Source organism: Eurosta solidaginis, chromosome X (genome assembly GCF_040869045.1).
Source record: "Eurosta solidaginis isolate ZX-2024a chromosome X, ASM4086904v1, whole genome shotgun sequence".
Taxonomy (NCBI): domain Eukaryota; kingdom Metazoa; phylum Arthropoda; class Insecta; order Diptera; family Tephritidae; genus Eurosta; species Eurosta solidaginis.
This window is the reverse complement of record NC_090324.1, coordinates 116,246,173-116,260,992: the sequence shown is the minus strand read 5'-3', so window position 1 is coordinate 116,260,992 and position 14,820 is coordinate 116,246,173. Positions and strand designations below refer to the sequence as shown.

General features: G+C 35.7%; 1 protein-coding gene across 1 annotated transcript; it reads right to left on the bottom strand.

Annotated features, from left to right (window-relative positions):
- Nucleotides 1–12,635: 12,635 nt before the first annotated feature.
- LOC137235090 (uncharacterized) lies at nucleotides 12,636–13,336 on the bottom strand. Its single transcript, XM_067758293.1, is given in 3 exon segments — nucleotides 12,636–12,925; nucleotides 12,928–13,056; nucleotides 13,120–13,336. Coding segments are annotated over 3 exon segments (636 nt in total).
- Nucleotides 13,337–14,820: the final 1,484 nt, after the last annotated feature.

Below are 14,820 nucleotides of genomic sequence, written 5' to 3'. Positions count from 1 at the left end.
GACTCTTCCGCGATCATGCCTGTATAGTTTTCGAGATCCGTCCGGGATCCAGTCGGGGTAATTTTGGGACTTTTTCGGAACTATTTCAGGATCACTTTGGGACTTTTCCGGGATAATTTCTGGATGGTTTCCGGATCCGTCCGGGATCCCGTCGGGGTAAATTCGGGATTTTTTCGGGAATATTTCGGGATCATTTTGGGACACTTCCGGGTTCATTTCTGAATATTTTTCGGGATCCGTCCGGGATCCCGTCGGGATTATTTTGGAATTTTTCGGGACTTTTTCGGCACTATTCCGGGATCATTTCGGGACTATTTTGGTATCATATGGGGACCCTTCCGTCATCATTTCTGGATGGGTTTCGGGATCCGTCCGCCATTCCGTCGGGGTAATTTCGGGAATATGTATGGAAAAAAAGAAAAAACAGCCTACTCCTACGTAGAGCAAAAAAATTAACACAAAAAAAAAAAACAAATAAGTTAGGCTAAGTTCGGGTGTAACCGAACATTACATACTCAGCTGAGAACTTTGACTACAAAATAAGGGAAAATCACCATGTAGGAAAATGAACTTGGGGTAACCCTGGAATGTGTTTGTATGACATGGGTATCAAATGGAAGGTATTAAAGAGTATTTTAAAAGGGAGTGGGCCTTGGTTCTATTGGTGGACGCCATTTCGGGATATCGCCATAAAGGTGGACCAGGGGTGACTCTAGAATGTGTTTGTACGATATGGGTATCAAATGAAAGGTGGTAAGGAGTATTTTAAAAGGGAGTGACCCTTAGTTCTATAGGTGGAAGCATTTGCGAGATATCGCCATAAAGATGGACCAGGGTGACTCTAGAATGCGGTATCAAATGAAAGGTATTAATAATTATTTCAAAGGGAGTGGGCCTTAGTTCTATAGATGGGCCCCTTTTCGAGATGTCGCCATAAAGGTGGACCAGGGTTGACTCTATAATGTGTTTGTGCGATATGGGTGTCAAATTAAAGGTATTAATGAAGGTCTTGAAAGGGAGTGGTCCTTATTTGTATATGTGAAGGAGTCAATAAACCAATCCAATTACCATGTTTCATCCCTTTTTTCGTATTTGGTATATTGCATTTTTTTAAATTTTCGAAATTTTCGATATCGAAAAAGTGGGCGTGGTCATAGTCAGATTTCGCCCATTTTTTACACCAAGATAAAGTGAGTTCAGATAAGTACGTGAACTAAGTTTAGTAAAGATATATCGATTTTTGCTCAAGTTACCGTGCTAACGGCCGAGCGGAAGGTCAGACGGTCGACTGTGTATAGAAACTGGGCATGGCTTCAACCGATTTCGCCCATTTTCACAGAAAACTGTTATCGTCATAGAAGCTTTGCCCTTACCAAATTTCATAAGGAAAGGTAAATTTTTGTTCGACTTATTGCATTAAAATTATTCTAGACAAATGGAATGAAAAAGGGCGGAGCCACGTTCATTTTGAAAATTTATTTTATTTTTGTATTTTGTTGCACCATATCATTACTGGAGTTGAATGTTGATATAATTTACTTATATACTGTAAAAATATTGAATTTTTTCTTAAAACTTTACTTTAAAAATTGTGCGTGTTCTTCATCCGATTTTGCTAATTGTTATTAAGCACACATATAGTAATAGGAGTAATGTTGCAAAACTTTGAAATTACCTTCTTTTAAAAGTGGGAGGTGCCACGCCCATTGTCCAAATTTTTACTAATTTTCGATTCTGCGTCAAAAGTTCAACCTCCTACCAAGTTTCATCGCTTTATCCGACTTTGGTAATGAATTATCGCGCTGTTTCAATTTTTCGAAATATTCGATATCGAAAAAGTGGGCGTGGTTATAGTCCGATATCGTCCATTTTAAATAGCGATCTGAGATGAGCGCCCAGGAACCTACATACCAAATTTCCTCAAGATACCTCAAAATTTACTCAAGTTATCGTGTTAGCGGACAGACGGACGGACATGGCTCAATCAAATTTTTTTTTCATACTGATGATTTTGATATATGGAAGTCTATATCTATATCGATTCCTATATACCTGCACAACCAACCGTTATCCAATCAAAGTTAATATAATCTGTGTGCAAAGCACGCTGAGTATAAAAAGAATCCAGAAAAAGTATGTACCTAATTGGTGAATAAAGCAACAAAAAGACAACACTTACAGACCAATTGCAAAGCGAGCAGCGGGGCATTCATATGGCTGAGTGGATATTAGGCATCTGCCTTCACACCGTTACAGAGTATGAATGTTGGAGATTTCGAGTTCAATGCTCACCTTCCTAGAAGCTAGCTGCTGAAGAAATGAAATTCAGAAACATGTCCTAGTAATCATGGCCGTTTGTAAATTTTGTAATTTTTCTCTAATATCGAAAACAATTGTATAAACCAATTTGAGCATCTCTCGCTAATTAAACACAGATAATAAAATATTTTTCGATTTTGCGCATTGACAAAATTTCAACAAATGACATTTGCTTGTTGCGTGCTAAAGAGCAAATAAGTAATATAAAAGGAATGCATGATTTTCAATTTTGCCAATTCTACTCAGTAAAAATATGCTTTATCCTAAGATACATTCATTTGCAGAATATACACCCCTAATGCATATTTTGAACACATATGTATATTTTTGTTCACAAAATATGTACCCAAAATATACATATTCGTCAACATTGCGAGCGACGCACACAATCGATGTTACTTCGCTAAATGGTCAGCGACTACTAAACGAAAGAGAATAAGAATACGAGCGAATTGAGTGTGAACAAGTGTTTCGCTGGTTGCCGAAGTCTGGTTTAGATGCACATATGTATGTGAGGTTGCTTACTTTGCTGTTGTTGTGCATTTATTTACTAGCAGCACAGTGGCGCATCGAAATTGCTAACACTCGCCACACTGCCATCCACCTAAGTTTGATAGTCCCGATCAGACAAGTTTCCCGATCTAAACGTTGCCAACTTTCCAAATTAAAAACTCTCATTTAGTTTACGTGGTTTGTTAATGGTTTGTATGTAGAGGTGGCAAAAAAATAAAAATATTCGATTAATTAATCATATGATTAATTGCAGAAGTAAAATAATTGATTGCAATTAATTACAATTATTAAGAATTAATCGATTAATGCCTATTTATAAAATAAAACAATTAAAACCTCTGTTTCAAAAAGCTACGATAATGCATTAAAACAATTAAAAACAATTTACTAGAAAAAATTCTTTTATTTTTCATTTAGCCAAGTTTGTAGAAAAATTTATAATTTGACAGCCGTTTAGTTCTTAGTCAGTTTCTTTTTAATGTTGCGGTGGATCCAGCCTTGGAAAACAACCGTTCCGCAGGCACTGATGTTCCAATCAAGTGGTAATTATTTTTAGAGGCTTCATACAGCTTGGGATAAACTGTTCGTTTTAAGTGGCAGAACTTAGGAGTTTAAATAAAAAGTGAGCTCGTCTTGAGGCTGCACATCGTCACATGCTCTCTTTTTTTTTGTGCGCGAGAGTTTTGTGTGGAGCCCATAAGTCAAAATCATGTTCTAATTATACCGATGACTCACTTGCTGTTTCCACATTGACATCTTTTTCAGTTATTTCAGAACGAATGTATCTTATTACCGACGCCAAAGCCAACGGATCCTTAAAATTAACCCTTTTAAATCTTGGATCCAAGATAGTGGATGCAGCTAAGAGGAAAGACTGTTCTATGGTCGCAAATCTTTCATCAAATTGCTTTAAAATTTCTTGTTTCAGTTTTTGTGCTGCTGGTTGACATGGGTGAATTTTCGAAATTCGTTCATGACCGCAATGGTATTATTTGAACCCAGCGGGTCAGGGGGTTAGAATATACCCGCGGTAGGTATGCCTGTCGTAAGAGGCGACTAAAATACCGGATTGGCCTGAAGGTTTAATGTGGCCATATAAATCGTTCCCGAGATGGTCGGGCCAGCACCTTAATGATGCTGTGTTACCGGAGCGTACCGGATCTGTAAACGGCAAAGGACCATCACATCGATCACTCCCTAAACCTTCGGGGAGCAACCGTATCGCTACAACAACAACAACAACAACAACAACAACAACAAAGGTATTATTTGGCTGAGAGTGCCATGTCGTTCGCCACTTACCTGCACCTTCATGGCCTCTAAAGGTCTTAAAATTGTACATATTTCCTTTAGTTCATCCTTTTCTCTTGGCGTTATCATGGGTGGAGAAAACTGGTAATTTAACAAAATTTGGCTGACGTAGGCGCTAAGTTTGATGAACCGCTCTATCATGTAATACGAGGAATTCCTACGCGTATTTACATCTAGTAAGAGTTTCAAAAATGTACCCTCTGGTACGCCAGCGGCTGCTTGCACCTTTAGTAACGGATTTAACGCTGCGTTTGAACCATTTCATAATTGTTTTGCATTTTAAAATAATGCCTTGTACAGCAGAAATATCTAATGAATTCGAACAAACCAAATTCAGCGTATGGGCGAAACATGGAATATGACGCTTTTTTCCGAATTTTTCATAGATTGCATTGAAAATATTTCTTGCATTGTCTTTGACAACAGCCTTAACGTTATCTTCCTCAATAGAAACACTTTTCATTGCATCGGACAAAATCTCAGATATATGAGAAGCTGTATGGGACTCACTCAATTCACACACACCAATTTTTCCATTAAATGGCTTTGTTTCAAGCAACCCATGGACGGTCAGTGGTCAGGGTTACACAATGCAGATTTGACAGCAATGACACAAATTTTTTTTTCCTCTTCATACAGTTTACCAATTTCAGCCTTTATCGTGTTCCTTGTTGGGTCTTTGTAAAGTGGGATATTTTGCTTCATAAAGTCTAAGAAGCCAATGCCTTTAATAAAAGTTAAATTTCTTAGAATAAAATAATAGAATAATTAATGAACACAAAACATACCTTCGACAAAGGTAAACGGCAAATTATCTTTGACAATCATGTGCATGATTCCATGTGTAATTTTTTTGTTTTTTGTTCCGGAGGAATAGCTTTGAATGTTGGTAAATGCTTTTAAAATTAATGGTTGACTGACGGTGCTACTCAACTGACTTGGCCGGCTACTTGACTGACTGGCGCTACTACTCGGCATTTCATCTGTGCTACCTTCGCATTCATTGGTCATATCGACCACACTATTTTCATCAATGGTTTCACTGTCATCCTCATTTGTTTTGGAATCAGGCTATAAAATTATGTATTACGCAGCCATTCTTTGAAGGAAATTAACTATTTTATCTTACCTTAAACTTATCAACTTCAGCTGCATGTTTCAATTTTAAATGCTGGAATATGTTTGATTTGTTGTTTTAAAATTTTAACATTTTGTTACAAAAATTACACACAAACAGGTTGTTTTTTTCTTTAATAAAATATTTCCACGCTTTACTTTTCATGGGAGCCATTTTGCGCTATGTTAGTGAACAAGAATCTTAGTGATGTAAGAAAAAACAAAGAAACAATGCTGCCAAGCACAGATTAAAACGTGTGTGTAAAAACGATTATTTTGCCACTTAATCGATTAAAATTGCAATTAATTGAAAGAAAGTCTACGATACAATTAAATCATTAATTGGTCTAAATTAATCGATTATTTCAATCTTTGCGATTTATCTTGCCATCTCTATTTGTATGCGATAAACAACATCGTTGATCCGTTTTACAACTTTGTAATGGGCTTCCCACTTACACTGAAATTTCGGGGACAAACCTTTCTTTCGTTATGGGTTGTATAACACCACTAAATCTCCTTCCAGAAAAACTTCCGAATTAATTGCTTTTTAGTATCTGGCTTTGATCTTTTCACTCATAAGTCTGGTTCGTTGTCTTAGAAGGTCATGTATGTATTTCACTCATTTCTTCCTCCAAGACACTAGTGGATTTAAAAGCAATCCTTTCCGCAATTCTTGATGCAAAATTCCTGCCCTGGTCAGAATGTAACTTCATTGGTACACCATGCCTTGCAACCCAAATGTTTGTAAAACCTTCTGCTACTGTTTCCGCTTCCTGATTTGGAATTGGGTATACCTCTGGCCATTTGTTAAAATAATTCATAACCATCAGTATATATTTTGTTTCGTGGTTGCTAGTACAAAATGGACCTGTGATAATCACGGCGGTCCATTCGAATGGTGCACCTGAAATATATTGCATAACCTGACCATGACTTCGGGTTTTGGGCCCTTTTGCTACGCTGCAAACCTCGCAGTTAGCACTCCACTCAGTGACTGACTGACGGCAACCAACCAAATAACCCCTGCTTAATTTTCTCGAGCGTGCTAGTGATTCCAAGATGACCTCCGCTTGGACCATTATGTAGCTCACTGAGAACGTCAGCAATTTGCTTGAAACAGCTATCAGTTTGCTCTTACATTGACCATCCTCACTCTCCCATATTCGATGCAGGCAACGGGATATCAATTGTAAATTGTTCTGTAGTGTGTATGTAGTAAAGTTAAACAAAAGTATAAGTTCAGAAGCGCTAATGCTCAGCGCAGACATCAGAATTCCCTTTATTCGTGAATACTTTCTATTTTACACAAAAGTTCTTATTCTATACATATATACATTCTTACATTAATAATTACATACAAGAGGTGCATGACTCAATAGTAAAAAATGCTTTATCAGCGAATTATTATATTGACCTACATATTGTCAATATGATTCCTACTTGAGCAATTTGGGTATGACGCATCAATGCATTAGGTGACTTAGTGAAAGCGAATGAACTTATGGTAGTTACCTGGGTCAATGAACGAGCGTTTGTAATGTTAAGCGTGTTTGAAATGGGGTGAATTCCACGCGATACTACACCATCGGCCTTTTAAGTGAGCGTATATAATTGTATGCTTAATTATAGACGGTCACTCCAATGTCACTGCGATAAGTGTGCCGTGTTGTTTCACTTTTCGTTGAATGACCCAGTCAACTTGCTTGGTGTTACCAAATAAAAATTTTGTTTGAATTCAGTTGTAATTTATGTCATTGTGGTAACTTGATATTATGTGTATGTATGTTTTCTTTTTGCTTTTATTCGTTTGCATTTGCTTTACGTACAGTGTCCGTTATGCTCATTCTCGCTTTTTCATAATAAGCTAATTTTTTCTATTTTCTTTGTGTATTTACCATAAAGAGTAATTTTGCTTACATTTTTTTTCTTTGTGCAAAATTTTTGTTTTTTTTTTTTTTTGTTGTGGTTGAGTGCTTACGATTATGAATAATGTTTTGTATTAAGTGGTATTTTACTTATTTACTTATTTTAATTATTTGACTTATTATACAGTCGGATTTTAAATGTGTGCACCCACTTAGAGTCCGCTTGTCTTCTAGAAATTATTTTCTAATATTTATATACAAATATGAAGCTGAGAAAAAAATTTGGTTTTCAATTTCTTAGATAAAAATTATTATTCAATAACTGAGTAAATTTGAATGTTTATTTTTAGATTATTTCCTTTGAGTTATCAAAAGATATCTTAAATGTGTTTAAGCCTATTCTTATGGACTACCCGTGTACGGTCGATGGGGTCGTGTTGTAGCAGTACGCGGAATACCTGAGGTATTCGTCCCAATATTCTTTATCACTGGATATGTATGAACGTACATATTCGTTAAACGTCCTATCACTACGTTCTAAAGTGCCCAAAGTTTGATGATGGTATGGTGTTGAGGTTTTATGCTCAATTTTTAACAGTTTGCATAGTTCTTCGAATAAGCAATTTTTGTATTCGGTTCCCATGTCTGTTAGGATTGTTTTCATGCACCCATAAATCAGAATGAAGTGTTCGAATACAGATTTAGCAACGGTTATCGCGTGTTTTCTCTGAACTGGAATTGCTACCAAATATTTGGTTAGATCACATATAATGGTAACTGCGTATTCGTTTCCGTTTATTGATTTCGGTAATGGTCCGACCGTATCGATTTGTACTATATCAAAATCCTTTCGAGGTGTCTCCGTTATTGTCATTGGTTCCTTTATATGCTTATTTATTTTATTTTTCTTGCAGTGGATGCAGCTATTTACGTATTTCCTTATGTCACCTCGCATATTTTTCCAGCTATAGCTTTGTTTGATTTTCTTTATCATGCGATTTATTCCTGGGTGACCACCACTAATAGGATCGTCATGATATTTCTGCAGAATTTCTTTAATTTCCCGGAAGTAGTCACTTACATAACCTCTGGGGTTAGACCAATTGTTAGTTTTTTGAGAACCCTATTTCCTATTTCAATATATTTGCCTACTCGAGTATAATTACTTTTAAACAATATGTCCCCTAAGGATAATTGTATTTTTTCAAGTTCTAAATTGGCGGCTTCTTTTTCAAGCCTGATAAAGAATTGTCCTAAGTCAATTTTATCATCTACAATTAGGTTGCTTGTATTCATAGTGCTACAAATTTTTTTTCCCTTTTTGAAATATAATTTCGGAGGATTGAAAGTGAGGCTGACATGTCTTATTACTTCAAATTTAGCGCTTCATATAGTTTGGGTTTCTTTGTGTGACTTTCTTCAGTTTTTACATTTTTTTGATATCTTTAGCTGCTGATCTAGTTGTGACTTTCATTATTTTGCATGCTTCCACTGACATTTCTTTTAAATTTGTAATGTTAATGCGAGACAATGCGTCCGCTACATGATTTTCTTTTCCGGCAATGTACTCCACTTCAAAATCGTATTCTTCTAAATCAAGTCTTACTCGTGTTAATTTAGATGAAGGACTCTTCATCGAGGAAACGTTCGTTAAAGGGCGATGGTCGGTCTTAATTAGGAATTTTCTTCCATAGACTTATGAAAAAGGTTATGGCCCAATGGATTGCTGCTAATTCTTTTTCTATTGTAGCTTTGTTTGTTTCACCTTTTGTGAATGATCTAGAGGCGTAAGCAATTGGTAACTGTTTGCCATCGTGTTCTTGGCTAAGGACTGCTCCGAAAAAATTCCCGCTAGCGTCTGTTGTTATGCAGAATTCTTTATTGAAGTCGGGGTATTGCAAAAGTTTTGGGCTAATTAATGTTTCCTTTATGTAGACAAAAGCTTTTTGACATTCTTGTGTCCAGTCGAAGGAGACATTCTTTTTACAAAGCCGAGTTAGTTTTCTTGAGTATTCCGCAAAATTCGGTACAAACCTTATGTAATAATTGCAGAACGCTACGAATCTTTTGACTTCATCTGCTGTTTTTGGTGTTGGGTAGGTTGAACTGTTTCAAACTTGCTTGGGTCGGGTAGTATTCCCTTGCTTGTGCATTTATGTCCTAAATAAGTTACCTCTTGACTGAAAAATAGACATTTATCTGGATGTAATTTTAAGTTGTACTTCCTACAAGTAGAGAAAACATCTCTTAAATTTTTCAGCATGTGTTTTTCGGAACACCCTAGTACAACTAAATCATCCATATAGAAAAATGCTTGGGGTGGTTTGAGGCCTGCAAATGCCAGTGTCATCATTCTTTGGAATGAGTTTGGTGCTACTTTTAATCCATAGGGTAGTCTTTTGAATCTATATGTGCCATTTTCCGCTGTGAATGAGGTTATATCCCTCGAATCTGGGTGTAATTCTATTTGCTGAAAGTCTGACATAAGATCTAGGCATGAAGAATATTTTGCTCTTCCAAGTTGGTTTAGAATATCATCGATTCTTGGAAGTGGGAATTTGTCCGCTGCTAGTTTTTTGTTTACTTGTCTGTAGTCAACTACCTGTCTCCATCTTTTTTCTGTATTACCTGGAAGTGATTTTTTGGGTACCAGTAAAATAGGACTGTTATACTTTGATATTGAAGGTTCTATAATGTCGTCTTCGACCAATTTATTAACCTGTTTACTTATTTCCCCTTTTTGTGTCTCGGGCAATCTATAGTTTTTTATGTAGACTGGTGTGTCGTCTTTCATGTGTAGTTTTTGTTTGTAAAAATTATTAGTGGAAATTGGTTCTGTTTCTAGTGCAAAAATGTCTATGATTTCTGTGCATAATGAAGTTAATTGTGAGTTGACAAATTTTGGGAAATTTTTGGTTAATCTTTTTAATATTTCTGTGTCATTACTCTGTTTATTGTGTGTCTTTGTTTTAATTAAATTATAGTCATCTAAGTTTTCAATGTGTATTTTGAAATTTTGAATAGTTGTGTTTTTATGTGTGGTGTTAATAATTCTGACAAAAGTTTGATCTTTGTTTGTGATTGTGTTTGCTACAAAAATGCCTTCCGCGAGTTTTTGGTGGGGTATGAAGATGGTTTTATTATCAGTGTTTACTACTACCTGTCTAATGACTTCAGATCTAGCAGGGATTGTAATTGTGTTGGCGGACAGGTAATTTGTTAGATACATTGTGATGGATTAGGGAAAATCGTATGGTCTTAGGATTAGTTTATCCTCTGTTTTTCCATAGTCTAAAATACAATTATATTTTTTTATTAAGTCTAATCCTATTATTCAATCGCATGGTATTGGGAAGTCATCTGCTAAAACGTGAAATTTATGTTAAATTAGAAGGTCATCACCTTTTAAATCCGCTTTTATTGTGCTTATTGTGTTGGTTATACCTTGACCTATGCCCTTAACTCTATTATTTGTGTTGTATTTATTTTTGCATGATTATCTATTTGATTATTTTTAATAATTGAGATATCTCCTCCTGTATCTACTAAAAAATTGGAAGTTGAGTTATTTAATGATGTTCTTGTAGATATATAATAGAGTCCTGCATGAATGCATTCACACGTGAATGTACCATGAGACATACTGAGACTGTTTCAGTATCCATTGTACTTCACGCCAATGAGTTTGTATTGTATGAGTGATGGTATGCAAAGAGAAGTTGTATGTACCCGCATACATACACATGTCTCATCGAGAAGCACAATGAGATAAACGGTGTACAAGTTGTACCAATGAATATACTATGAGTACTAAGTACCTATATACTTATTTTGGTTCTAAAACGATGTGTGCATTTATGAAAAGTTAAATGTTTGCGTTAAACTATGAAAACGTAACAAAAAGTATGGGTATTTTTAAGTGGCGAATACAAAATTTTGTAATAAGAAAGAAAAATACTAAATATCTTTTCTTAAGAGCTAATAAACGTTTACAAATGAGCCATGCTGGAGAAATTTGCAATGTTTCCCGCCTTTCATACAAAAATTTCAAAAATTAACAAAACTTCAAAATATATATTGCGCCGTTATCCCTAATCACCATCAACTTGTATGATGTATGTATAGAATTATTCTAGGCTGAAAGTCATTGATTAGTTGGTAAAACGTTATTTCCCTAAAATTAATACACATGCATATATACATAAAACTATTTTCATTAGACAATGAAAATCCGCGATACAAAACAATGGTAGGCATTCTCAATTTATGTGGGGCTTTCCCATAATTAACGATCCTGGAACATGTATGTTGTGCATCGCTAATCACCATATATATACTTGTATGATGATAGACATTTGCCTGCCTGAAGGCCATCGATTATGGCCTTAAAAATGGGTTAGGATATATTTATGTGTATACATATTACATTGTAGAAAAATTTCATTGTCTATTTCTTTAACTATTTATATAATTAAACGCACTTCAGTATATATAGAATACATGTACATACGCTTTGAAAAAAAACGCGGAATAGAACTATATAAATAGAGAAATTAACTGAAGAAAGATCATATCAATGGATAACTACATTGAAGTTTCACCAACTGAACCACAATACTTTTTCTGAAGCCTTTTAAAATTTAAAAAAATTTAAAAAATAAATGTAAGGCCGATAAACTCCGAAGAGATCTAAGACCGATTTATTTATTTTACGTTTAATTGATTCTTTTTCTCTTTAAATTTTTACATATATTTTTTTTCGCAATAAAAAGTCCTCGGCAAAGATATAATTTTTGCCAATGGTGAAGCGTCACAGGGCCGCTCAATTTATTCTAAAGATTAAAATATACTTATGGCGACAACCGTGGTGTGATGGTAGCGTGCTCCGCCTATCACGCCGTATGCCCTGGGTTCACACCCCGGGCAATGCAAGATCAAAATTTTAGAAATAAGGTTTTTCAATTAGAAGACAATTTTTCTAAGCGGGGTCGCCCCTCGGTAGTCTTTGGCAAGCGCTCCGAGTGTATTTCTGCCATGAAAAGCTCTCAGTGAAAACTCACCTGCCTTGCAGATGCCGTTCGGAGTCGGCATAAAAGATGTAGGTCCAGTGCGGCCAATTTGTAGAGAAAATAAAGAGGAGCACGACGCAAATTGGAAGAGAAGCTCGGCCTTACATCTCTTCGGAGGTTATCGCGCCATACATTTTTTTTTTTATTTGTTTTTAAATATACTTATACTAATTGTGTCCCACTTGCTGCCAGTTTTTCTTCATGTCTGGTAATGTCTGGCCATGTAAAAGGTTAGATAATATGTTTATGTTGATGGCTGGTAATGTTTTCTCAAAGTCTGCCGCTAGTCATAATTTTCCATCAATATTCCACTTCCTTATGCATTACAAATTTCATTTTATATACCATCCATTATGTTGCTAAAGTAATGTGCTGCCATTTATTGTTGTTGCTGCTGTTGAAAAAGGATTTGGTCGCCTTGTTTGTCTAGGTTAATCCATCAATCTCTTGCTTCCAATACTTTGCGTTTGTTTAAATTAACGAAACATGGAATATGACGCTTTTTTCCGAATTTTTCATAGATTGCATTGAAAATATTTCTTGCATTGTCTTTGACAACAGCCTTAACGTTATCTTCCTCAATAGAAACACTTTTCATTGCATCGGACAAAATCTCAGATATATGAGAAGCTGTATGGGACTCACTCAATTCACACACACCAATTTTTCCATTAAATGGCTTTGTTTCAAGCAACCCATGGACGGTCAGTGGTCAGGGTTACACAATGCAGATTTGACAGCAATGACACAAATTTTTTTTTCCTCTTCATACAGTTTACCAATTTCAGCCTTTATCGTGTTCCTTGTTGGGTCTTTGTAAAGTGGGATATTTTGCTTCATAAAGTCTAAGAAGCCAATGCCTTTAATAAAAGTTAAATTTCTTAGAATAAAATAATAGAATAATTAATGAACACAAAACATACCTTCGACAAAGGTAAACGGCAAATTATCTTTGACAATCATGTGCATGATTCCATGTGTAATTTTTTTGTTTTTTGTTCCGGAGGAATAGCTTTGAATGTTGGTAAATGCTTTTAAAATTAATGGTTGACTGACGGTGCTACTCAACTGACTTGGCCGGCTACTTGACTGACTGGCGCTACTACTCGGCATTTCATCTGTGCTACCTTCCGCATTCATAGGTCATATCGACCACACTATTTTCATCAATGGTTTCACTGTCATCCTCATTTGTTTTGGAATCAGGCTATAAAATTATGTATTACGCAGCCATTCTTTGAAGGAAATTAACTATTTTATCTTACCTTAAACTTATCAACTTCAGCTGCATGTTTCAATTTTAAATGCTGGAATATGTTTGATTTGTTGTTTTAAAATTTTAACATTTTGTTACAAAAATTACACACAAACAGGTTGTTTTTTTCTTTAATAAAATATTTCCACGCTTTACTTTTCATGGGAGCCATTTTGCGCTATGTTAGTGAACAAGAATCTTAGTGATGTAAGAAAAAACAAAGAAACAATGCTGCCAAGCACAGATTAAAACGTGTGTGTAAAAACGATTATTTTGCCACTTAATCGATTAAAATTGCAATTAATTGAAAGAAAGTCTACGATACAATTAAATCATTAATTGGTCTAAATTAATCGATTATTTCAATCTTTGCGATTTATCTTGCCATCTCTATTTGTATGCGATAAACAACATCGTTGATCCGTTTTACAACTTTGTAATGGGCTTCCCACTTACACTGAAATTTCGGGGACAAACCTTTCTTTCGTTATGGGTTGTATAACACCACTAAATCTCCTTCCAGAAAAACTTCCGAATTAATTGCTTTTTAGTATCTGGCTTTGATCTTTTCACTCATAAGTCTGGTTCGTTGTCTTAGAAGGTCATGTATGTATTTCACTCATTTCTTCCTCCAAGACACTAGTGGATTTAAAAGCAATCTTTCCGCAATTCTTGATGCAAAATTCCTGCCCTGGTCAGAATGTAACTTCATTGGTACACCATGCCTTGCAACCCAAATGTTTGTAAAACCTTCTGCTACTGTTTCCGCTTCCTGATTTGGAATTGGGTATACCTCTGGCCATTTGTTAAAATAATTCATAACCATCAGTATATATTTTGTTTCGTGGTTGCTAGTACAAAATGGACCTGTGATAATCACGGCGGTCCATTCGAATGGTGCACCTGAAATATATTGCATAACCTGACCATGACTTCGGGTTTTGGGCCCTTTTGCTACGCTGCAAACCTCGCAGTTAGCACTCCACTCAGTGACTGACTGACGGCAACCAACCGAATAACCCCTGCTTAATTTTCTCGAGCGTGCTAGTGATTCCAAGATGACCTCCGCTTGGACCATTATGTAGCTCACTGAGAACGTCAGCAATTTGCTTGAAACAGCTATCAGTTTGCTCTTACATTGACCATCCTCACTCTCCCATATTCGATGCAGGCAACGGGATATCAATTGTAAATTGTTCTGTAGTGTGTATGTAGTAAAGTTAAACAAAAGTATAAGTTCAGAAGCGCTAATGCTCAGCGCAGACATCAGAATTCCCTTTATTCGTGAATACTTTCTATTTTACACAAAAGTTCTTATTCTATACATATATACATTCTTACATTAATAATTACATACAAGAGGTGCATG